The sequence below is a fragment of the Mugil cephalus genome, chromosome 14 (assembly GCF_022458985.1).
Source record: "Mugil cephalus isolate CIBA_MC_2020 chromosome 14, CIBA_Mcephalus_1.1, whole genome shotgun sequence".
Lineage (NCBI taxonomy): Eukaryota > Metazoa > Chordata > Actinopteri > Mugiliformes > Mugilidae > Mugil > Mugil cephalus.
In genome coordinates this window covers 10,002,957-10,028,156 of record NC_061783.1, presented here as the reverse complement: position 1 = coordinate 10,028,156, position 25,200 = coordinate 10,002,957, and the positions used below count along the sequence as shown (strand labels likewise).

Here is a 25,200-nt window from a genome sequence, read left to right as displayed (position 1 = left end):
AAAAAGCATCCAAATTGATTTTTTTTTAAAATAAAGGTTAGCACGTAGCCATGAGCAAACTCTTGTTTATTTTTCCTGTATAAATCCTATTTGTACAAGTTAGTTTGAGAGTCATTGCTCTAAAAAGGGCCCATGGAAAAATGGTGGCATCATTTCAGAAGTAGCTAAATGCACCTGATGGTCAACATACATTAGGTTCTCTTACATGCTTGGAAAGGAGGTGTGAGGAACCTAGGTCTGTGCAGAGTTAGATAATTCAAGAAAAATCTGAAACTGAACGATGCGAATGCAATTTGTTTCAGGCCCTCGGAGTCACCTCTTCCCAGGACCGTGCGCTGATCAAGAAAAAGATCAAAGACCTTAAAGTTCTGATGGAGAAGGCCAAGAAGAACCAAGAAAAGGTGGAGAAACAGCGCGAGAAGCTACGGAAGAGAGAGCTGGAGCAGCAGCAGAAAGATGCATGCAAAGAAAGTGCAGCAGAGTGAAATGAATCCTCAGATTACCTCTCACTTTACTGTAGCACCACACCAAGTAGCATCTCGAGGAACAGAACATCAGTAGGCCCCGCAAATGAACCCTGAGGGACGCCTGCTCGGTGGTTCAATAGTTCTCAGTGGTGGAGCTCCACGTCCAACTGTCAGCGGCTGTTGAGTGACTTTTCCACCAAGTAAATTAAACCAAAACGAGCCGTTGGATATTAGAATGCTGCCCTTCATTCGCCTCATTTTACACCCATCCAAGCCATTTAAGAATTTACTGAGTTCTATTTATTTTGTTGTTTATAGCTGTAAATTGGGTTTATTTATTCATATCCAGAGTTAATCTGTGAACAATTAATCTCCTCCTTATATCATATCATCTTCAGAGCCACCTGATACCCCAAACAGCACCTGTGGACATAAAGCCCACGTACATGTACAGTGATAAATACAGATACAAATATGTCTGATGTGCCATTTCAATAGACTTGTGTATGTATATCATGTACAGATACATAGATCAGTGGATCTATTGCTTTGATGAGCACATCCAGGTCCAGTCTGTCCGGTGGAATATATAAGGTGATGCCCATTTCCCACCACTGGGTGTCCCCACACTCCCTACTTTTACTACTGAAGAAGGCAACACTGGAACTTACCAATAGGAACTAAACTGGGAAACAAGTTTCAATGGCAGAAACAAGCTCTCTCCATACTTGCAAGAACACTGGAAGTGCAAACACTGTAAAATTCATCCTGTGCACTGGCTCGCCGTGCTCCTTACAGTGTACATGTACCATGACAAGGACATACTGTACTCACTGGACTTGCTCAAATAGAGATTTCAGGTACTGTGTAGTCATTCAATTTGTAACTTACCTAACCCGTATCCACAAAAACAAACAAAAAAACGTGATGAAATGAAACTTCCTGCTTATATGCATAATGTTGCTTTGACTCCGCTTGTAACCCGCTTTTGACCTCTTTTTATATTCTCTCAGTAACGAAGTAATACCCCGCCGCTGCCTTTAGAAATTCTATCGTAGTAGAATTTTTTCTGAACTCTACCCGCTTCTGTGTGAGTATCGAAACATACAGTAGACTAAACTAAGTAATCAATGTCTTTTTATCATTTACCAACAAATCACATGTGTTCACCTTTGGAATATTCTCGATAGCATTTAGTAATGCTGCCATATAGATGGTTTCTATGAAGGAGCAGTGGGAACAGAAGTTCTCTTATGAAGATTATTGTACCGATGCTTAGATGTTAAACTGGAATTTGCACCTGATGGATGCATCATAATTTTAATTTTATTGTGAAATTGATTCAGTTAAGACTTGATTTACTTGTTAGATACCTTTGAAATGAGCTCACTGAGAGACGAGTTTCCCTGTGTTACTTCTTCATCATTCCTAAGAACCCCTTAGGTTTACACTAAATCGAGAGACACCTGAGTCACCGTGATAGAAATGAAGGCAGCTTTGGTGATGGTTCCTTTTGTCTTAAGTACCCTGCCTGATGCGCTGCTAAGAACAAAAAAATAGCTGGGGTTGCACATACTCTACATCCATGCAACACAACGGTAACACAAATACCACTGATAGGACTTAATGTTATTATTTATTTATTCCTAACTTATACAAAATAGGAAGTATTATTAACACTTAGCAATGACTTATCCAGAATTATATGATTATTTTCTTTTGCCAAATCATGATTAAATCATTAAAAGTGATTCACAGAGCTGTTATCGAATGGAGGATGTGCAGTTGTTGGAAATGGAAAGAAAGATGAAAGTTGTATTCTCCCAATGTGCTTGTGGTTTTCCTCTTAACACAACCATAGTGCTGCTCCAGTGCTACTCCAATAAGTTGCTCATGATGTGTTCTTATGAAATATTTTGTAACACTTGAACCTTTCTGTGAATACCCCCGTCGGCAGACTGCACTCTTTTGACTCTTTTGTATGTATAGTAAAACCCTGAGAGCAATATGCTGTAAGAATCCTAAAGAAGCCTTGTTTTATATCGTGTCAGTGTGTGTGTACGCAGTTTGTCAGAGGGCTGAGGTAGGCTCGAAGGTCAGACCAGAGCCCAAAATGTGAATCCAGGCCTATTTTTTTTTTCTACGTGCTCAAGCGAGCATGCCTGGCATGATGAAACCAACGAATGGGTGAGACCCCCGGTGCTCCTGGCAGACGAAAACGTTTTTGAGTCGTGTCTGGAAGGGTTTGTCTTTTATGTACGTAAAAAGCAAAAGATAATCGCCGCAAACTGCTAGCCATGCTTTCACTCTTTAAAAAACAAAACAAAACAAGAAAAAAAAAACGTATTCTCCTCCTCCTTTCCCTGTCAATGCCTTGCTCTCATTTTTCGCTTTCTGAAAAGTCTGAAAGGGCAGCTACCTGTCACACTGAATAAAATGTGCAGTCACTGTCCACAGTTGGCTTTTGTTTCTTCTTTTTCTCCCACGAATCTGTGTCCCACACAGGCAAAACAAACCAAGGAAGTGTTCTCAACCCATGTTATAGTTTTGTTTTTACTGGTTCTCCTCCATCTACAGGTTCTTGATGGCTTCACTAGTGTTCAAAGCGTGTTCACAAGGCAGACTGTCAGTCACCTCTTGCTCTCTGGTCCCTCCCTCCTTTGCTTTCTATTTATATCATCCTAGTTTCACAGCAGTACTATTTTCTCACCCCGACTCTCTCTCGTTACCCCTCTTCTTCTACTTCATTTCCTTCTTTCCTCCTCAAATAACTCCTATGTGTGGACATTATGGAGCTCTTACAGTGGTGGCTTGGCTTCATTCCTTCATCGTTGCCATTTCCACGTTCAGTTCCAATCTCCTACAAGCGTTGTGGACAATATTAGGATCTGAGCCGACTGGTCTGGAAACGCTAAGCCCTTCTCTTTGGGGTTTCATGGAGGAGTTCAGTCCTAAACAACTGTCTGTCAAACAGCTGAAGGAGGAGTTCCTGGAGGCCCTGAAAGCCAACCATGCACAGAAGGTCCTGCAAATTCTGCACACGGGCAAACTAGACATAGACACTGTGCTGGAGGTGGATGACCCGGGCATGATCCTGGCCTCGTACAAGCAAGGTGAGAGAAACCGTATGATGAAATACTGCACACAATACATTGATGTGATTGTGAGTACTTTTTATGTTCGGCATGCTATACCAGTCATTTTTTGCTGCATTGTGTAATTTTTCAATAGATATTGCACCAGGAATAGACTTGGTACAGCACTCATCTGTTGTTGGTTAGTCCTTTAAGTTAACCAGTAGGTGGTGCTAAATGTCCATAAAACCTTAACTTGGCTACAACAAGAAACTGCACAGGATGTATTGTAATAACAAACATCCTCATGCAATGTGGAGGACGTTGCAAGGTGAACATCAACATCTTCTTCTGTGTCAAAATTTAAAAGTCAAGAATGTCAGAGTTCAAACTACTAATTAATTTTATTTTTTTAAAAAAAGCACATGTACTGTTCTAATAAAACACTTCTTGGTCCTCTGACCTCTTTCAGGATATTGGCTACCTGACTACAAATTGGAGAAGTCCTGGGCGATGGGTATCCACGTGTGCGTGATGTACAATGCTCTGGAGACTGCACTGATGCTTCTTGAGAATGGTGCAGCAGTCAACCGGATGCCCAACGGGAAGACGCCGCTGCATATAGCCTGCGAGATCGCCAACATTGACTTTGTGGACTTGCTTTTGGCTCACGGGGCAAAGGTCAACAGCATGTCACTGAGTGGACACACACCGCTGTACTTCTGCGTGACCAAGGATTCCGTTGAATGTGCCAGGCAGATAATCCTCAAAGGTCCGAGGGCAATGATGCATGGGTGGATGCATGTATTAGCTGATGAAAGTAAAAAATAACTTTCTATCTTTTTCCCCGCATGCAGGTGCAAACGTCAACATGACCAGCAACAACAATGAGGAAGACACACCTTTGCACACAGCGGCCAGATTTGGGATCCCAGAGCTTGTGGCTCTACTTCTGGCCCACGGGGCATGTGTGGACGCAGTCAACTCCCTCCAGGAGACGCCTCTGATGATCGCCGTCTTCTGGGCATTTGATCCTAAAGAGCAAATCTACAGCCAAGATCATCATTTAGTCTGCCGCCTTCTGCTGGACCACAAAGCTGGTGAGAGGTTCTGGATACACGCCTATGACTTTGCCCCCCCCCAAAAATACACTCACCATTCTGTATGAGGTTGGCTTTCTGTTGCAGATCCCAACCTTAAGGAAGAGGACGAGAAAACAGCTCTTCACAAGGCCGCCTGGAACTGTGATCACGTCCTGATGCAGATGCTGCTGGACGCCGGGGCAGACTCACGAGCCATGGACATCAATGCCTGCGCTCCCATTCAGTATCTCCTCAAAGTGACCGATGTCAGGCCCATGGCCATACCTGAGCTTTGCTTTCAGCTGCTGCTCAACTACAATGCAGCAAGGGTCTACCCACCACAGTTCCACAAGGTGCACCAATCTACATATTGGCATGGGAAGGTCTTTGCTTTATTCCTTTACAAAGTAAAGATGTAATATGTTTTGTGCAGGTGTTGCAGTCCTGCCACAACTACCCAGGAGTTATAGAAATAATGGTCAACTCTTACAAACGTTTAAAACCAACGACGAGGTGGAGATCTGCCATTCCTGATGACTGCTATAAGGTAGGGCTGTTTTCTTCTAGTAAAAAGAAGTATCTTAGACCTTTATATCCTTTCAAAACAAATTCAACATGTAAACATTGGTGGAGTACGCCTTTAAAGGACTCAGTTAAATATATACGGATGACATTAGCTGTCCCGGACTTAAATGGTAAGAATTCCTACCATCTTTTTGTCTTCTCAGCGACACAAAGCCTTCTATGACTCTCTGTTTGATGTTTGCACCAACACTCCTCGCAGTCTGCTTCACCTCAGCAGATGTGCCATCAGAGCCAGCCTGGGCCGATTCTGTCACAGAGGAGTAGAACAGCTGCCTCTGCCCCCTCCCATGAAGAAATATTTGTTGTTGGAACCTGAGGGGATACTGTACTGATGAGGAGACTGTCCTCCTCCATAAGCTTAAGCCTGGGCATGAGGCTGATATGCAGAATGTTGGCTAACGATCGGAGCAGAAACACTGTCTCTTTGCAGACTGTGGGAAATGAAAATACTGTTAGCTGGAACATGCATCAGTCGCAGAAGCTTAAACTGCAATATAAGAAATCAAACCCTAACCCTCACCCTGCCTTTGCTTGAAATGAACCCTAATCACATGATTTATTATGACATTAATCCATTAAGGTGGTGTGAGGCTGGACATAGACTTCAAATGTATAATAAATTATCAATCAATCGACACTTCAACTGTGAAATGCATCTTTCACCATCTACAAAGGCGTTTTTTCCCCGAGGCTAGCTGGCTAGCACAGTGCTAATTGCTCCTGCACATTTACATGTTTTCTTGACACATACATGTTTTAGCTGAGAGCTGACGTGCAGCTTGTGAAGGTGATAAAGGAAGTATGGAGGAACGAGAAAGTCTTGAGAAACGTTTCCTTTGATGCGCAATTAGTAGAGACCTCGAGTGCAGGATGAGTCATCAATATTTTTTTGGATCATTTTCCAGGAAATGACAAACTCCAAACTCCATTAAGATAACTTACAAAACAACTTTTTTGTGTGTGTGAGTTAGATACATGCTTACAGATTAAGTCACATCATATAAACTCAAATATTGAACTTTCATTGGGACTTTAATTGACAAAGGCGTCGCTGAGTAAACATGATTTTTATTTTCTACTTCTGCAGTGTTGACCAACTTGTCTCTTCTCCAAATTTAGAGAGAGATGAAGGAGAGAGTGATGCATGATGGGTATTTAAGGTGGCGTTTTTTTTGGTATTTTTTGGTATAAAAAGTCATCACAATAAAAGTTTAAATGAGAGCCTCTGCTGGTGTTCAGACCTCTTCTACAGTCTTTCATTGTACTACTTTTCATGATCCAGCCCCCTCCTCATTATTTTTCTTGATGTGCGTGTCATTCCAAACCTGTTTCAGATCTACCCGGCAACCAGGCTTAATGTTCACTCTCAAATTCATGCTCATGTGACATTTACCTTTCTGCAGGACAAACACTTGACAAACCACTTCACTACAAGGGCCTGTTTCTCTAATGGACTTCACGTAGCTATGCACAGAGAATGGTTTTATGCTAGCCAGGAGACAACACAAATAATGCCTGGACTCTATCACATCACAAGTTGCTCTGTAGAAACAGTACTGATAGCTTAATACCTTTCTCTGCATGTCTAGTTTTACCAGAATGTCCACCTTAACTAACTCAACACCAGATGTTACCTTTGAACTGCTCTCTATTCATCTGTATTCCTTCCATTTAAACCACTCTGACAGGCCTCATGTCCACCTTTAATCCTACTCAGAGCGTGGCCTGGGTCTCTCATGGCAGCCAAAACAACACATAATAATGGTCTCAGTCTATTTCATCCAAAATAGAGATGTGCTGCCAGAATACAACAGAGGAAGGTATTCAGCAGATTGAGGCTGACTGGAGTAGACGCTCTACAGGAGGAAATCTTAAGATTAAAGCTCCTTCCGTGCCTCTATTTTTTCATCTCCAATCACAACCAGTGCACAGATGGCAGATATGATTTTCCAAAATGAACATCTGAAACAAAAGACAGTGGCAACATGTCTTGTTTCCACAATCTCAGTTCCTGTACAGTATATGGGGCAGGGCTGTTTCAAGACACTCTGGGGGCCCCAGGCAAGAGACAGCCCCCCCCTCCAAAAAAACAAAAACAAACAAAAACTGGCAATGGCTTCTTTTGTTTAATGTTTTCAACCAATATCAATTGTCTCTGGGTGTCCCCCTTCCAGCTCGGGGTTCTGGGCAATTGCAGAATTTGAGATGGCCCTGTATGGGGGCCCGTACCGTTTCAAATATGAATGAATGAAACACCACATCAGCCTCAACGTCACCGCTGTTGTTTATGATTGGTAACATATTATCATTATGAACTTTATACCCGTCCATAGTTCATGCACATAGACAGGTGTGTAGACTTCAATCTTACATCCGAGATGTGTTTTTTTGTACTTGCTGTTTAAGATGTTTTTTTTTTTTTTTTTTTTTTTTTTGCTGCATTTAGAAAAGCTATCTTTTAACGTTTACACACTCGAAAGTTTTTTTTTTTTTTTGCGGTGCACTTAGATCTACTGTTGTGCAGTCTTTGATAAGCAAACATGCCAAAGCCTAATCAGTGAGCGGTGAGGTGTGTTTCTGTGTATTTATGTAGCTCTGTACTAAACATGAACCGCTGTGTCGCATCGTGAATGTGAACCCTACAGGGGACACAGCTTATCAGACATGTCATGAGTTAACTTCACCTTGTAAATGAAGTGATTAGAGAAGCAGAGACGCTTGCGTGCCACTGAAGCTGGTTTCCAACACTATCCAGTTGATGGGAATCTTTATCCAGTTATTGAATTACATATCGCTGCTGCTGCTGCAAAAAAAACAGTTGCAGCAACGTGCAACCAACCAACAAATAATAAAAACAAGTTTAACATGTATTATGCAAGTAATGACTAGTTGTGTTGTCTGCTGTTGAAGTCTTAAAAATCTTGGATTTTGAAATTTAAAGTTAATTTCCTTACGGTTGAGTCTTAAATGTTACAGAGTCTAACTGTGCAGCTTCTTTCAACAGAATATAACATTTCTTTTGAGATTTAATTCACACATAATCACCTGTAACTACTAATTCTTTTTCATTAGCCTAGAATGAGCTGTTGATGTCTACATAGGGAGCAGGTCTTCTTCCAGGGAGCCCATCATGTCACACCACCACGTTTCTGCAGCAGCTCTATGCTAAAGTGAGCACATGGGACAGAAAAGGGGACGGGAATTCAGTTGGTTGCAATCTGCAACTCCACTACCGGATGACACTCGATCCAGCAGCACCCCCATCACTCATATTTGTTTGTTGCAAGCCTACAAAAAAAAAAATGAACACAAAACTAATTGTAGATTCAAATAAAAACACTTATGTATGTCTGCATGTGGGACAGACGCTATCATATAGAGGGAAAATGGAAGACTAAAAGGTCAGACCTGAGTCCTAAAAATAAACCAGCGTGGGCCACGGGCGCATGCATTATAAAAAAAGACATAAGGGGAAAGGATTTCACAGTCGGCTCCTCTGATCCTTCTTTTACTTTTCATTCTGTTTGAGAACACCTTCGGATAATGCTGTATTTGTACTGCCACCATGCAGGTCCCGCCACAGTGAACCGCAAACAGGACTGAGCGAGACAGAGCAACGCAACAACACCAGAATAGGGCGCGACATTAGAGGCAGTCGAATGAAGCTGCAAAACAAGACAGGACGGCCTGTTCCCGGCCCCCATTGGCAGCTGGCCACGAAAAGCCACTGGACTGTGTCTGCTTCGGCGACAGAGCCAAGTTTCCTAAAACAAAGCTGTGGCGAGGGAGAAAGGAGTCGGGAGGACGGCGACAGCACCTTCCAGAGCAGTAGCACATGAGGCTGTTGACAGTACACACAGGTTTCAGTTCTTTGAAAGATTTGTTTCACCCGCGCACGGACACATTTCTCACAATAGACTTTGAGACAATGAGCGGCAACAAAGAGCTGAGAGACTTTTATTTTCTACATTCACTGGTCCTTTTAGTGGTGAACCACAAACTACAGTAACACTTGGCCTTTGGGTGACATTCATGGAGTACAACGTGAAGGAAACACATCAGGGGCAAGTCCCGAAAAAAGAACATGAAAAGAAAATCCTTTTACATGAATCAATATTAAGTTCACAATGTCATTAGAAAGGCTTGAAATCAGTACTACAGTATTACTGGTGTGTGAAATTCTAGCTTACGGAACCACGTGCGTCGGATCAATACAGCCTGTATACAGCGTTACGTGAGCATCCGGATAACACAGATAATATGACGGCAACATTCAACACAGAGCTACGGCACAGACGTCTGCAGCGCACAATTCAACACTTCACAAAGCCATTCAGACCAATTAAGTCGCATAAAAACACAAAACGCGTCTCGTTGCGTAACTATTGCGTCGCGGGGTTATTATTTAATGAACGGCGACATGCTGAGATGGATTGTGTAATGATCCCGAACAAACACTGACACAGAGGTTTGAAAATAGTGAATTTTAGTTCCTCACAATTATCCTCACAGCACTTTTAACAGAAAAGTAAAATTACTGGGAAGGTTAAGTTGACAGTGGTTTTGATTAAAATTTCACCAAAATTAAAAATCGCTTCAGCTTGCATAGGTTCATAGCTCACTGCCAAGGCAGTTTCCCTCAGGATAAATTCTTTCTTTCTTTCTTTGCTCCCTCTAACACAGGGATCACAGCCTGTTTACACTTAAAAAAAAACAAAAAAAAAAACACTAAAAATGTAAGAACTGATTCCATATTATTAAATACTATATATATCAACACTAAAATAAATGGTTGGAGTTGCTGTATAAGAAATGAAAGTAAATTACAGAAGCAGTGCTGCATGTTGCAGCTGAACGACTTTGCTCCCTTTTTGTGTTTTTGTCTTTGAACATGCACCCAGGGCGTTTAACTTGATTTACAACAATAAGCCTGCTAGGCTCGGCCGGGACTCCTCTAAGATATAACCTAAAGCAAATCACAACTTTGTTCGGAAACATATTTAAAATCGCTGAACTGATACACCTGAAAAGCACAAAAAAAACGAAACAAAAAGAAAAAAACGGACAAAAGCAGAATACATCAGCACGCTTGTTTCTGAGTGTAATGAACGAGGCAAATGAGATTAATACTTGTTCCATTTCCATTAGCAGCATGTAGTCATGTAGTATGACAGTGAAATGTGGTGAGCTTCTGTGGAGTTAAATTATCTGGAGGCAGGAAGTAATGCCTTAGGTTAGTTATTGCCGTGTGTTTATCTTGAAACAGGCTTCTTCATGTAAGTTTCTCTTTTGTGTGAGAGAGGATCCAGATTGTGTGAACCACGCCAGTGGCCTTCTCCCACTTACAGTACAAGTTTATACTTTTTTTTTTCCTCCGACACGCACCAATCTTCAGCTTAACTGTGTTATTCAAACTAGTTTTGAGAGTCCTCGTCTTCCTCCCTCGGTCCGCCATCACCGGGTGCCTTCGTGCTTGCCCAGCTTCTTTGGATCCTTGCTGGGCATGCACCAGTCATCAGCCTCGATGCTGGACTGATAGTGCCGGAGGGCCGACTTGTTGAAAACAGGAAGTCTCTCTACGGACTCCGAGGACAGGGCCTGGTGAGGAGAGCAGGGGAGGGAGCTCATTACCCTGGGTGCTATCACATGTCTGCATGAACGAGTCACGTTTGTAACCACTTGATTAGAACTCGGTACATTGATGACATAGAGGCTGTAAACGTCAGTTTCTAACGCACAACGTATGGCGAGACATAACTTATAGCACATGAGTTGCACATTGTCTGTTTTATCTCCTGCCACCACTCAGTCAAAGAAGTAGCTGACACAGTGTGAACTTTGTGCCTTGGTATGTACGTAGAGCTGTTCTCACCTTTAAGTATATGACGGCTGAGGTGCCGTAGCCCTCCATGGAGTACAGCTGCAGGTCTCCTTGGAAGTACTTGGCATACAGGCGGGAGATGGGCAAGCCGTAGCCAAAACCAGCCTGATTGAAGGAAGGAAAACAAGGACGTACCATTATCTTTATGCATTTACCTGTCTGGGCTAACTGTTTCATATTCCAACGATGAAAGCGACTCTATATATAGAGTATTATTACAGCTTTCCTTGCCGTCAGACACACTACAAACTAAATTTCCTCTTTTTATCAATACATGCTAGTGGATTTTAAAGAGAGTGTTAGAACGGATTCATATCCCCAGCAGAAAAAGGTTGTCTGACAGCAAAGTAAACTGTGATAATATTCAAACTTTTTAAGATGGGTTTTGTTTTAGGTGGCTAAAATGTTTCCACCGACCACAGCAGGCCATTGCTTGACTTTTGTGTCTGTATTCCTATCTGCTTCTCAGACCACCACCAGCTGTGTCATACACTGAGTACAGACACGCATCTCATATGAATTCATGTCAGCGTTAAAAAAAAAGAAAAGAAAAAAGATTGATCCATTTAAAAATTGCACTTCAGCTTCCCTCGTGGTTACTGTTTAAATCAGTGAAATGTTGCTGACAGCATTCCTCTTTGTAATAAGCTAATTTGCAACCATGCTCAGTTGTGTGAATCACATTTTGGTTCAACTTTAATCCCGGTTTAAAAGCCTGCATGAAGAGTCCACTAACTACACCAAGGTAAATAATTTGTAGATGGCCGAGTGGAGAAAAGGACCACGAAGATTTAAGAATATAAATAAATGTCCAAGAGAAAGTGCGACAGGTTGAGTCTCACCAGAGGTGCGTTGCGGGAGTTGTCTACGTGGACGGGACTGGGAGCCGTGGAGTACATGTAGCTGAAGAGACGCTCAATCTTCCTCAGGGGGACTCCCCCTCCTCGGTCAGACATCTAAAAATAAAAGTGATATGCTACTTATTGTTCCGTCTGCAGGCTCATCATGCCCAGTGAACTCTTGATGGCATTGGAACAGAATCTAAACAGTGTGGCGTGTATGTGTCAAGTCCTCAGGGTTCGTGCTATTTACAGTGTACACACTCAGAACAGAGTACAGTATGCACGGTGAGGGCCTGTCTTAACTCTCGCTGCCCTCGTCTACCTTGATAGTCAGGTCCTCGCTGCCCAGGGAGACGCGAACTTTGACCGAGGGCAACGTGGGGCTCGTCTCGTGGGTCTCGACCGTAGCTCGCATGGCATTCTGAGAAAAAAAACAAAACAAAAAAAAGCGGGTGAGAAAACGAGCGAGAGGACACGTACCATCAACTTCTCTGATCACTGTACCTTGAAGAGCTCAAACAGCATGTGGTAGAGATGGGACGGCACGTACACGATGTGGAGAGGCTGGCCGGGGGTTTTGGCTGTGAAACATTTGACAAGATTAACCATAAGAAAAATATTTGTTTTGAATATGTTAAAACGATCGCAATTTTATAACCGTATGACCCTTATTGGAAAATAAGCCAGTGTGTTTGCAGCTGTGAATAGATCTATCATTTTGCATTCAACATTAAGCTATCCCTTACCCCTTTACTAAAATATGTTGGATTCATGTTAATGTGCATTTAAAGAACCCCCCTGCAGTACCTCCATGGACCCCCTGTTTAAGACATGTACAGTGTTACACAGCTTTTTAGGTAGACAGGTTATCCCTGCCCTTAGATAGTATAAGGGCATAACAGTATCATTTGTTATGAGTTATATAACCTGGCCCTTTCCTGCCAAGATCATGCGCGCTAGGTTTCAACTGATATGCTGATTCAGTTTGTGAGCGAACTGAACATCTGTACAGTTTTTAATATTTCCCTCGAGGTTGCCACTTTCTGTGTAGCCCGTATCCTTCAAGCTGAGGAATGCCTGATGCTGCTTCTGGCAAATCCAGCTGACACGGAAACAGACACTAAGTCCTCTTATTAAACCAACAAAGATTAGATTTTCAGGACAGCGTCAGCAAATCTGCTCTCCCCACACTAAGCTGAATGCAACCGCGGGAAACTTTTGATTGTTTTTACCACTTACAGTTGAATTCCGTGATCTCCATATCAGGGGAGGTCAGGTAATACTGCTCACACAGCATCTTTGAAGTCTCGTAGGCATCTAGGGAGTGACATGAAAACAACGTGAGTGCATTTTCCAGACTTACGTGTCAGGCATGGATCACTTTTCTGGAGTACACTGACTCAAATATATCGGATAATAAAAGTTCAATCCTTGCAAACAGTAAGCAGTGGAAAATAGATAACACCTGCAGTGTGTGTGTGTGTGTGCGTGCATCATTTATTACCTTTTACTACCTCCACAACATCACAGCTGGGGTCAATGCTGCCAATGTGCTTGGGATGGGCTGGGTTTACGCTACCGTCAAAGATTAATGCTACAAGACACAAACAACAAACCCTGTGTGGATTAAAAACTCTAATGTATAGACACAATTCACTGTGTATGATGCACACATCAGTGAAGACCGGAGAGCTACCATACATATGAAGTACAGCGAATCCTTCGCTTTTAGACGCAGACTACGCGGCTCTTTCTTCAGACATGACGTCTTCTTACACTAGCAGACCTAGGAACGTATGTCACATGACCACTGATGTCCACTGCACATGCAGGACCGGTTGCTCAGTTGCAGAAAACACAACAGAAAAAGGACAGCAACCGCAAAAACTGAAGATGGTAGATTGCTTTGCTTGGACCGCTATCAAAGTGGAAATGTTGACACTGCAACTGAAAGTTACACATAATTATAAGTTCATACCTGGTATTAACATGGATCTTGGTTGACCTCATCTCAGCTGGGTAGCTCTGAGTACGGGGTGGAAAGAGTGCACACATTCAGATCAGAAACCTCAACTTCAGCTATTTCGCTTGAAACTTTTCCGTTTCACATTCCCACCGCTGGCTGTTAGCAGTGTCCTTACGGCGCTTAGGTGTCAACAGATGTACTCAGACTCGTCCACTTAGGATCAGATTACCCAAGACGCATGTTTACACCAAGTTTCACCAGAGCTAGAAACACCTCCAAGTAAATATTACACCACATTCAAGGTGAGACCTACCCAGTGCCAGAGGAAACATGGCAACATCACAAATGAGACAGAATGAAGGCCCAGCTATAACGTTTTCAAGTTTTGTTTTGTGTCCATGTGTTTATAACTAAAATGTGACAAGAGTTTACACACTTCTGTGAATTTAGCCACGGCGAGGCATTTTACAATGGAAATTGTGGATGTAGGTTGATATCACGACTCATTTGTAACTCCTGAGGCCTTTTAAAAATTGCATTTCTAAGAGGAGATCCTTGTTTTGTTTAACACATGATTTGAACAAGGAAATGAACACACCTCAATGGCACAATGCCTTTTGAGGTGTAGCGTGATGAAACACGCAACTTTTGTTTGTTCAGAAGAAGAAGAAAAAAAAAAAAAAACTCCACCGGGCCCGTCTAGTGAGATGAGCTGTGAGTGTTAGCAGCTGTGTTGATTAACTCACAGTTAATCACAGAGTGCTATACTGACTGTGCTGGTTCATGAGCATGCGCGTGGAGATGCGGCTCATGTAGAAACGGTCCAGGAAGTACTGAACGTTCTGGTTGGTGACGGGGTCCACGCCAAACGCTTCCTTGTACTCCACCACCCCCTGGGCCATGGTGGGCACAACGTTGTTGTGTCGGTTCCGGATGTTCACTAGGGTCTTTGTAAAGCTGCGGACAGCAACAAAACAGACATGTGAGTATTCGAGGGTCGGCAGTAGATCGCACTGTGTTGTCTGCTGTGGAACACCCATATCTGCAAACCCTTTCCAGGTTTGAATGCCCGTATTTAGTATTTGTGCAAAAGCCGATCCTAGTCTCAAACATAGAGGCGACATCTACAAACAAGGCCTGTGACCATTAATCAAAGCATTCTTTAATTTATTCTAACACATTTATTCTGACTGAAAGGAAGGCAAGCAGGCTGCAGGATGTGTTGGGGGCCAATGTGTGCAATGTCAGTTGTTTCCACTACAGATGTTAAGGTTTAGTCTGAGCGTTAAAAACAAATCGGTCAATTCCCAGAAATCAAATAACATGATCTGTTAACATACAAATCCAAGAAAATCTTAACAACCAACACATGCTCACAAAAGTGTAAATGACTTACTTTGTTAGCACGTCTTTATCGTCTGGGTCATATTCCAGAAACTCTACAAGCTCCAACAAACTCTGTGAATACCTGACGGGTGCAAGAAGATCAGACTATAGTTCATTCATTTTACAACAGAATGACAACGTAGCTCCTGTATAATAAAAAACATGCCAGATAAGATAATTAGAATAAGATATTAAGAGAGGAGAACATCTCTGCCATATTACCTCACGCTCAAAATGTTTTATTCAGTTAAACAACAGTATAATTATGTAATATTTCCACATAACACTGTTGTTTTTTCATTAAAATCTCTCTGGATAAATAAAGTATCTAATTGAATCTAATAGCTGCTTGTTGTATCTCAGACTTTTTATCTAGGTCAGTGGATGGAGAAGACTCGCCGAGCTCAATGAGCCACGCTCTCCCTTCAGAACAACTGGGTGAAAGGTGACCAGCAGTGCGGCCATGACTTCTATGTACAGAGTTCGCCCACGACTGACCTTCAGGCCTCAACTCTAGATTAAGACCATTTCACAAGATCGGCCCGAAACAACAGCCACTTCCTCTGTTGCCTCATCGACAGCACTCACTAATGACAGATGAGGCTTTTTGTTTGCAACGCAAATAGTCCTGCAGTGATTGAGAAGAGAATGCCACAGTGCAGGATGTTCACGGACAAATATAGTTGCTGTTGTGGCTCCGAGGAAAAGCGTGGGGGTTGGGTAAGGCCTTTTGTCGCTGGCATGTCTTCATGACTTGCACACCAAGCATAATTGACATGCTGTGGTGGAAGAACATAGTGTTTTAGCATAACGCTACAGAGAAGCAGCTGCAGTGGTGGAAAGAGCAGCTCTTATAGCGGACGGTGTGCCTTGCATGGCTGTGTGCTTCACATGCGATTCCTGCTACATGAATGCGGCTATGAACGAAAAATAGCGGCACAGTTGCTCAACTGGCATTCATTAAGAAGTCTGTGCTGCACCCGCAAAATGCAACATCACAGCAAGCACTTAAGCAATGCTGTTGAGCATAATATGTAAATATTAAACCCATTACAAAAAGAATGTGTGAAAGTGGGACAGCGCATATCAACCATATCTAATTCAAACAAACATCATAAAGCATGTTCCCAGATCGATGGCATCTAGCCAACAGTGCACAAATGACAGCTGGGTGACGGAGGAGAGGATCTGTTGCATATTTAAACATAACATGCAACAACACAGATAACGTCTGAAAACATGAATCGGGCGCAGCTCTCCACAGCTACAGTGCAAACAGAAAAGATCCAACAGGTTAATCAAGAGAGGGCTTCAGTGATCCAGACACCATTGTTGGATGACTGGCTCTATTATGAGCTTTGAAATGCACGACCCTGAATAACCACTTTCAGCAACGCAGGAAGCCTGCGAATTCTGCAAATAAACGGCATGGCGGGACTCCTTCATTTAAAACTTGATTTTCCAGGCATCACAAACTGATAATTCAATCCACCGCGTTCAGTAAATTCACTATTTCTGTCAGCGGAGTCTGGTGGTTTGGAAAAGAGCAACAAGAATTTTCAGCTCAGTCGGAAAAAAAGGCTATCTGACAGCAAGGGTTAGAGGTGATAATATTCTAAAAATAGCGTACAGTTGAAGTGATATTGATTGTTTTGGGTGGCTTGACATTAACATTTTTGCTGCCGGCCCTTTCCACAGCAGTTCATTGCTTGTCTTTTGTGCAGGATCCCATGTGTGCTTCTCCAAAATGAGGGCGTGCAGACCACCATCTACTGCGGTATCTCATTCAGCCCCGCTTGACAGAAGCTATAGCACAACTATAGTACCTTCCGCTTGCTTCAAAGCAGTTGCGTGACGGGTGTTTTGCATTCAGTCTTGACATCTTACCAGCTGGTGAGGAGCTTTAGGGATGGAGTGCTGAGGAGCTTGTCAGGGAGGAAATCTATTTCTTTCATGATGTTGGCCAACCTAACAGGAAGCTCCTGCCGCAAGAACACAAAGGATGTCTTCTCACATGCATCAGCAGAGCCTGGAGTCACACGGGGGACAGAGAGAAGAAGAAGAAGAAGAAGAAGAAGAAAAAAATGGCTGATTATGCAACAAACGTGACCTCATGTCAGATGAGTTCACGGATAATTGTGTACGTATGGCGTGTCCTTGGAGGAAGGGTCGGGGTTGTCAGTCTTGCAAACGCGCCATGATGTAAATATTTTATTTGTATGTCAGTGTCTGCAAAAGCTGTGTTGCACTACGATGCAAATGCATCGTAGTGCATTTGCAGTGGTGACACCGTTAACATATTGTTCGAGAAGAAAAACAAACAAACAAATTTCTCACCGAAGTCAATGAACTGCTTCATAGATAAAGGAGAAGGGGAGAACTTGGAAAACCTCTCCACTTGTTTGGGTATTCCAACGACGGAGCCGTTTTTCAGCAAAAACTGAGCGAACTTCATGTTTTCCTCCTTCCTGCAGACCCCAACTGTCAATGAAAGGGACAGTCCTTTCTTTCTTCAACGCAATCCGCTTTGGCTAGCGGGGCTACGGCTCGGCGTCGCTCCCTCACAACATCTCCAAGGAGGCTGGTAAAGGATTGGCCCACATTGGGATTTTATCGAGCGGGTTTCCTTCAAAAAAAACGACCTGGTTGCTCGGTGTCCTCTAAACTCAACTTGTGCTGAGCGATGTTGTGTTGTTGTTGGTGGGCGGGGACGAGGAGAGACTGACGTAAAAATGCACGAATCGTCGTAAAGCTTTTCTTTGCTCTGGGCCGGAGTCATTGCCACAAGACAACAACCAATCTTTTGTCACAGCATCCCCTACCGACGAAATATGCGAAATGTTTGCTCATTTCACACTTTCGGGCTCGTTCTGCACGGGTTCTGGTGTGTAATAACCGAACCGTGCTCATTTACGACATATTTGGACGAAGCGCTTGAATTTATTGCTTCAACGTTTTTGAGTTTCCACCTAAAAGCTTTTTATGCTTCAAGTTATTAATTCTGTCCTCTTTTTGTTAACTAATATAAATACCAGGTGCGTTAGAAAAGTACAATATCACTATAAAATAACAATATTTGTTTATTCGTTCATTTTTTGGTACCTCAGCGCATTGTCCTAAATCCCCACAAGATGGCGGCGTTGCTCGCGAGACTGAGCATGTCATGGGAGGTGGGATTTCCTCCCATCCTCCTCAACATCACCCTGCTCTTCCCAGGGATGTGTCGGCGTGCACCGGGTGCACCTGTTTTATTTCCAATTTCTGCGTACGGCCGCTGAAATGCCCCGTTATAACCTTCGCAACCAGTGACCACTCGAAAAGGTTTGAAAGACCTGCTCGGTGGCGGCGGCGAGGCCTCGGCCGTGTGGTTTGTATTCAACCTTAGAGGATGTGTTGATTTTTCTTTCACCCCCCACCTCCTCCGACGTGCAGCAGTGAGACAGCATCTTTGCCGGTGACACATCATTATCCCTACGAGTGGACAAGGTACGAGTGAAACAATGACACCCTGTTAAAGACAATGTTTGCGATGATTTTTTTTCCTTTTTTGTTTTTGCAAGCAGTTAAGGCCGTAAACGCATCGTCGTTAGAATAAACGCTGTCACATTAGCAGCTTGCTGCGAATGAATCAATGCTAATGTTAGCCACTGACACACAAATGGGTTGCTTTCTCATGTGCATGTCTAGTCATGCGATTTGTATTTTCTCTTATGATTATTATACCGTGTGTTTGTCAGTTACAGCGTCACACATCGTCATACTTACGTTTTCTGTGTGTTCAGTCAAAATAAACGTACCAATACCAAACAAGTGTGCAGTAACTGTTTGCATGAAATACCCAGTAAACCAGAGGATTGTAATGTGACCCCGATAAGATCAATATTGTGATTGATTTTAAGGAGCTGTACAGGAGAAATGGCTGCACAAATACAGCCTACACGCAATGACAAGAGCTACTGAAACAGACTCTCAGATTTCCCTTTTATCTCAGAATGATCTGTTTTGTCAATGTTAGGTTCTTATTGTTTGCAAGGTTATGATGAATACAGATGTGTAACCACCACACCCAGTGGAGTTTCTAAACCATTTGTTATGCGCACTGGATAAACTGATACGCCTCCATATTGTGTCATCTCATAATGAAACCATGTTGTATGTAGCTCATCCCTGTTTGGCCCTGTCACTTAAAGCCCCATAGGACGCCATGTCGGACAAAAGTGACCTGAAAGCAGAGCTGGAGCGCAAGAAGCAGCGCCTCGCCCAGATCAGGGAGGAAAAAAAGAGGAAGGAGGAGGAGAGGAAGAAGAAAGAGGTAAGGAAGAAAGTGAGTAAAAATCGCACAGCCCCCACACACTCCTATTGTGTCACACATCTAGTTTGTGTGTTTGCCTGCTTCCCGTCAGGCCGTGACAAATAAAAGGCCGAGGTTGTGTGTGTCGGGTGCATACGAACGTCTGTGTGTGTGCGCAGAAGGTTGGTGTCGGAATTTTGGATCAAAATGTGCATGCGCACGTGCATGGTCTCATTTGTTCTCGCGCTCATTATGCCTGAGCGTTGAACGCGCTCTCTGCCTCGTGATGAATAATCCTGGTGTTTCTCTTTGCTCTGTCCCGAGCAGCAAGAGAGCCAGCAGAAGACAGAAGCCACCCCAGAAGATTCAGACTTGGATCGCAAGCGCAGGGAAACCGAGGCCCTGCTACAGAGTATTGGCATCTCTCCGGAGCCGCCACTAGGTACATGATGTCCTTTAGCACTAGACAACGAATTAGTCTTTCTCATGACAAATCGATTAAAAATTGGAATGTAATAAAATGTATTGATTGGGACTTTTTAAGTTATTGCTAACTGGCCCACGTGAATACAGAAAACCATGCTGCTCCCACCGTATCTAACTTTCACTTTTGCACAGAGCTAAATTAACACACTAGGTTAAATCACCAAGGTGTCTTGTCACATCCAGCCAGCTTTAGGAAGCACTGTTCTCTAGTGGTGTAAAGATGTAATAACACCCCCGCTCCCCCCTCCCCCTCCAAACACCTCAAAACTGGGTCACTGTCATGCCTGTTATTAGCTTAGGTTATTTATAATACATCACCAAAAGCAGCGGACTAAACCACACACAGTAACTATATATATATATATGTGTGTGTATATAATATCTTTCTTACCTTGTTGCGTTTTTACTACATTGTTACTTTCACCTTTCAGTCCCGACCCCCGTGTCCCCCTCCAAATCAGTGAGCACGCCCAGCGAGACGGGGAGCCAGGACTCCGCTGATGGAGGAGCAGCAGGCAGGTGGGCCCAAAGCCACACACTTCACACAGGCGTTCAGTGTCTGTAGTTGATGTACTCACCGGTAACTTCATAACAAATGCAGCTTTAATCCCACGTAGGAAGAAATATTATGAAATGTCAAAAGGTAAAAACAGATTCGAAAGCAACTTCTCACATTCATACGTAAAGTCAGACGAAAGTTTAAGGAAGACGCTTGAAAACTTTGTGCTAAAAAGGTTTGGTCGTTCTCACATGCTGCTCTCTGAGAGGTTACCAATAAACCACTTAGCTCGTGGAGACACGTAGGCCTTAGCTTGAACCTGAAAAGGATCGTAATTTAAAGGGACCTTTGGCCGTGGCTATTCATGGCACCTTTTTGACACATCTTCTGTTTGTTTTCTTGTCATTGACACAACAGGTTTAGGTAAGGACGGGTGTCACTGGTGGTGAAGTTTCCTTGTTAGGTTTTGATCGTGGTGTCTGTTGTTTGTCATCCAGTGTTTTGATGACCACTGCGGGGCTCTTTCTTTTCATACCTAGACAAATTAAGTTTGATTTTGAGCCTCGGCTGTAACACTTTCTGCAAATTATGTTGAACTGTGAAAGCACCGTGAGATGAATACGTCCAGACGTTACATGTGAGAGTTTCAGAAAGCTGCCTCCGTTCTCAGTACGGAGCAATGGGCTGGAACGTCGTTTTAATAAAGTACTTTTATGTCATACTTGCTCCCGCTACTTATGTGCCAATACATTCATTACTCACCAACCAGTGCTGGAGCTTAACTTCTGCACATGGCTGCTCTGGTGAGACACTAGTGGTCATCAAGCGCTTTCTTTCCATTTGCTTTGTTAATGGCAGCTGCGTGTCAGCTCAGTGTGTGAGTGGTGCCTTCAGGGGTCATCAGTGATGTGTTGCTCTGGTGTGGCCAGGGGTGGAATTGGGGCTGAAGAACGTGTAAAAGTCAGTAAGTTTTACGTAGGATGTTTCATTTCTTTTTTTAGGTTTTACAAATTGGATTTTACAAATTGGTGAGTTAGTTCTAATGCCTGGAATTAAAGTTTTTTTTTTTTTTTTACTCCCCAAATCCACCCTGGATGACGGCATGCCATTTTCAGCTTTTCCATTTGTGGCTGTGTATATGTGTGTGTGTCCCTCCTTAGGTCAGATTTCTCTAAAAACAAGTCCCCAGCACAGATCTCAAGGTAAGGATTTTCATGTCAAACCAGGAACCCACCCCCCACCCCCCCCCTCCCCTGTGTATCCCTTTTTTTAGCTGCGGCTACCCTCTTTTAAACACAGCGCAGCACCCACAGTGTTGGTCGTATCGATGTGTTCCCCCGTGGTGATTCATGAGATCAAAGCAGCGCCCTTTTCCTCCCTCATTTCTCCGCTCCTCTGTGGTGTCTACCTGTCTGAAGCCCAGCTGTTCGCCTTAATGCCAGGGTGAAAGATTTCTGCTCGCATGAGCTGAGCCACAGAAGTCATTTCAGTCCTCGCCGGAGTTGACAGCGCTGCTTAAAGTGTCATCCCCGTTACTGTAAAAACAGCCGCTCTGTCAGGCTAAAGAAATGCTTTGCCACTCTCACCTGGCACCGGGTGGCACTCGGCTGAACGTCTAATGGCGCGCTCGCTGTCCCCGAACGTGTCATCAGGAAGTGCAGAGGAGTTGGAAGCGTATCCTTTTATTGTATTTCAAACAACTCGCCCCTAAACCGTTCTGGTTTCGGGCGCCTTTCGATTTGCCTTTAAATAAATAATTACGTCCCGAGTTTGAATTAAGCTACAGCTGCTGAAGGTCCGTCCAAATCCACTGAATGAGCTCAGCGACTTCCTCACGCTTTGTTTGATTCATGGCTCATGCATGGCAAGTACAATGTCATGCATGTAACGCAGGCTTCATCTTTGAGCTTATTTTCGTTTTTAATGTCTTCCTTTTACCAGTTAAATATGTGCAGCGTGTTCTGTGTTGTATCCTAATGGATGGGACATGTTAACCGGATGCATTATTCATGATTTCCATGCGTTATTTGGCACAAAACTGCCACCAAATGTCACATAAATAAATGCTTATGAGGACTAATCCAGGGTTTGAATTACTTTGAGGCTTTTCTGCACCGTCAGGAGCCAGTGGTTTAGAAGTTGGTGCCCATGTGTCCTGGTCAATCTGTATGTGGCGCATAATTTAAATATCAAATTGCAGAAAACAAATCAGTGCATCTTAATAAGACATTAGGAAATCTAATCCCCCCCTTGGCTCCTCTTTCGCTCAAACACTGGATTGATATCATATGTGTTTGCCTAAATTAAACATCGCAGATGTTTAAAACGATTTGTAAACACTTCTGCAGAGCAGCACACGACGATAACAATCCGCCCGTGGCCCATAAATCCGCCGCTATTTTTAGCCCAGTCTATCATGACACACGAGCCGACATCAATACATAAATAACCTACAGTGATTAAATCAAACGACATGTAATGTCTCCCTAATGTACAGCCCTCCCACGCCACGTCCACTTATCTAAACATTTTCCGTTAACAGCGTCCTCTTGCATGAAATTCAGTGGAATCTCCTGTGTTAAGCTGTTCTCTAGATAAGTGGCCTGTGGGTGAGTGTGCATACATGTGGTGATGTGTGTTATTTGATTCGTGCGCGTCGGTGTTTGTCACAAAGTGTTTTTAAACACGCGTGTCCTCTCTCCCTCCCTCCCCCCACCCCCCCACCTCCCCCTGTTGGTGACTTCAGGACACTGCAGTGGGACACAGACCCCTCTGTGCTGCAGCTGCAGGCTGATACTGAGCTCGGGTACATGTTTCTCCTTCTCCTGTTGTTCCCTGGCACAATAACGACAAAGCAAGACAAGACACACTATCTGGCATTGCATGGGCCAGACATTTAACACTGAGTAAATAGCACATTTAAACGTGTGATGTCTTTTATCGCTGGTAGATATAACATCTAAAGTTTTTTCTTTCTTTCATCCAGGCGCAGGTTGCAGAGGCTGGGGGCCTCTAAAATCACACAAGTAGACTTCCTTCCCAAAGAGGTGGTCTCCTACTGCAAGGAGACACAGACACCGAACACATACCTGTCTGAAGGTGAATATTTAACACTCCGTATCATCTATATGTCTTTCTTAAATTTGTCGAGAAGATGTCGAGAAGCACCATAAAGGTCCCACATTGCATTGACATTTATTTCTGTGCGGTGGAATACGATCCTGCTCTGGTTATAAGCCCGCAAAACCTGGAGTGATTTAAAGACAGAGATACGAGCGCGAGAGAACAAGGCAGGGAAAAGCTGACAAGTGTCTGACTGTCAAGTATTATGTCTTCAGTCGCGGAGCATCGCGCTTCAGACTCCCGGTTATAAGTGGAAACAGGCTGACGCGCGGTTGACGGTGAATGATTGCAGTTTGTGTGTCATAAATGTAAATCCGCGCGCATATGTTTGGACCTCTTCGAGTTCGGTATCCCCGAGAAGTGGAGGAGTCGTCATTCAGCTTGTCATTCTTTGGCGTGGGAAGAAATGTTTCCCGAGGAAAAAAAAACGGCCCGCGTGTGTGGTAGCCGCGCATGAAGAATGTGAGGTTAAGTGTGCATACATGTGAAAATGTATATGTGCATATTTGCGTCCCTGCAAGTGGGCGTGCGCATGTGTGCTGGGCTGCAGCCGCTAAACATATCCATATGGTCACAACTTTTTTTCCTGCACTAGGTTCTGGCAGAACATTCATTGGTGATTGCAAATTTAAGGCATATATATATATATATTTATATGTGAGTGGTTTTCCTATTGGAGGAGAAAGTGAATTGAGATTTAAATGGAGTACAGACATTAAATTAAACTGAAATCCTTCGTGGTTGGCAAGTGCGGATTTTCCATTGAGAAACGTGTTCTTCGCGTGTTGGAATGCAAATACAAATACTTCTCCGCTTACACAGCGTGCATTTAAACCGACTGTCAGACACACCGACACACATAAATGCGCCCTATCCTTTCCTATCATCTCCTCTATCTTCCTTCTTCTAGCTGCCAACACAGCTGGCAGCCATGTGACTGTGAAGGGGTTGTACTTCCTGCTTCCTGTAATTATAATAGATGGCCTGGTGTAGATTCATACTACGCCCCCCCCCCCCCCCCCCCCCCCCCCCCCCTCCACCACAACCACCACGCACATACACATGTCTGTCCTGATCACCATCCAAAGGGCCCGCTTCAACCATTCTCCCCCTCCATTTCCTCGACGGACCCAGGAGTGGATCGTTTATTCAACAAGTGCACAGGCACACATGGGCCGACATTTATGAGCAACAGAATCACAATTAGCGAGGTCTAAAAAACTAAATGTCATAAATTGCACGGGACAATTAGTTAAAGGCTAATAAATAAACAGGCAAACAGTAGTTACTATTTACAGGTCAAGTATTCTGCATATATGCATAAATAAACACACGCACTCTGACTGGTTAGCGCCTGCAGCGATGCTGTGTGTCGGTCCATTTAAGGTTTGTTTGTTTTCAGGTTCCAAGTGCATGCTCAGGAGGTCTGTGTGTGTGTGTGTGTGTGTGTGTGTGTGTGTGTGTGTGTGTGTGTGTGTGTGTGTGTGTGTGTGTGTGTGTGTGTAAAAGGGGGGAAAG

The 25,200-nt window shown here is 43.6% G+C and overlaps 4 protein-coding genes across 17 annotated transcripts in view; 3 read left to right on the top strand and 1 right to left on the bottom strand.

Annotated features, from left to right (window-relative positions):
* Positions 1–2,919, top strand: part of ppp1r9a (protein phosphatase 1, regulatory subunit 9A) — a 46,634-nt gene extending 43,715 nt beyond the window's left edge. For all 8 annotated transcript variants that reach the window (XM_047605301.1, XM_047605307.1, XM_047605302.1 and 5 more), the window contains one exon: positions 303–2,919. In XM_047605301.1, coding sequence (XP_047461257.1) covers positions 303–485 — 183 coding nt within the window. In that variant the 3' untranslated portion in view covers positions 486–2,919. The remainder of the gene's footprint in view (positions 1–302) is intronic.
* A 91-nt stretch (positions 2,920–3,010) lies between these two features.
* asb4 (ankyrin repeat and SOCS box containing 4) lies at positions 3,011–9,982 on the top strand. Its single transcript, XM_047605352.1, has 6 exons — positions 3,011–3,580; positions 4,014–4,313; positions 4,399–4,641; positions 4,729–4,976; positions 5,057–5,170; positions 5,352–9,982. Exons 1-6 carry the CDS (start codon positions 3,052–3,054, stop codon positions 5,538–5,540), a joined length of 1,623 nt encoding a protein of 540 aa, XP_047461308.1. The 5' UTR covers positions 3,011–3,051; the 3' UTR covers positions 5,541–9,982.
* pdk4 (pyruvate dehydrogenase kinase, isozyme 4) lies at positions 9,150–17,945 on the bottom strand. Its single transcript, XM_047605372.1, has 11 exons — positions 17,621–17,945; positions 17,171–17,312; positions 15,294–15,365; positions 14,670–14,854; positions 13,436–13,525; positions 13,171–13,248; positions 12,436–12,512; positions 12,254–12,352; positions 11,932–12,045; positions 11,081–11,194; positions 9,150–10,806 (listed from the first exon to the last, which is right to left on the bottom strand). Exons 1-11 carry the CDS (start codon positions 17,736–17,738, stop codon positions 10,663–10,665), a joined length of 1,233 nt encoding a protein of 410 aa, XP_047461328.1. The 5' UTR covers positions 17,739–17,945; the 3' UTR covers positions 9,150–10,662.
* A 391-nt stretch (positions 17,946–18,336) lies between these two features.
* LOC125020073 (cytoplasmic dynein 1 intermediate chain 1) overlaps positions 18,337–25,200 on the top strand; it is a 52,561-nt gene continuing 45,697 nt past the window's right edge. The window contains exons 1-7 of one of the 7 annotated variants that reach the window (XM_047605327.1): positions 18,337–18,769; positions 19,474–19,595; positions 19,902–20,016; positions 20,492–20,579; positions 21,720–21,761; positions 23,306–23,365; positions 23,546–23,658. In XM_047605327.1, coding sequence (XP_047461283.1) covers positions 19,488–19,595; positions 19,902–20,016; positions 20,492–20,579; positions 21,720–21,761; positions 23,306–23,365; positions 23,546–23,658 — 526 coding nt within the window. In that variant the 5' untranslated portion in view covers positions 18,337–18,769; positions 19,474–19,487. Of the gene's footprint in view, positions 18,770–19,473; positions 19,608–19,901; positions 20,017–20,491; positions 20,580–20,976; positions 20,983–21,560; positions 21,588–21,719; positions 21,762–23,305; positions 23,366–23,545; positions 23,659–25,200 lie in introns of all 7 variants that reach the window. The other 6 variants (XM_047605333.1, XM_047605326.1, XM_047605328.1 and 3 more) reach the window with 6 other exon arrangements.

Bases quoted from the DNA above. Each gene is read 5' to 3' on its own strand.
- asb4 (XM_047605352.1), top strand. From the start codon at position 3,052: ATGGCTTCACTAGTGTTCAAAGCGTGTTCACAAGGCAGACTGTCAGTC. The intron at 4,314-4,398 runs GTCCGAGGGCAA...CCCCGCATGCAG, and splicing joins CAGGCAGATAATCCTCAAAG to GTGCAAACGTCAACATGACC. The intron at 4,977-5,056 runs GTGCACCAATCT...TGTTTTGTGCAG, and splicing joins ACCCACCACAGTTCCACAAG to GTGTTGCAGTCCTGCCACAA.
- pdk4 (XM_047605372.1), bottom strand. From the start codon at position 17,738: ATGAAGTTCGCTCAGTTTTTGCTGAAAAACGGCTCCGTCGTTGGAATA. The intron at 13,249-13,435 runs GTAATAAATGAT...GTCACTCCCTAG, and splicing joins TGTTGTGGAGGTAGTAAAAG to ATGCCTACGAGACTTCAAAG. The intron at 11,195-11,931 runs GTGAGACTCAAC...TCCTTCAATCAG, and splicing joins ACTCCCGCAACGCACCTCTG to GCTGGTTTTGGCTACGGCTT.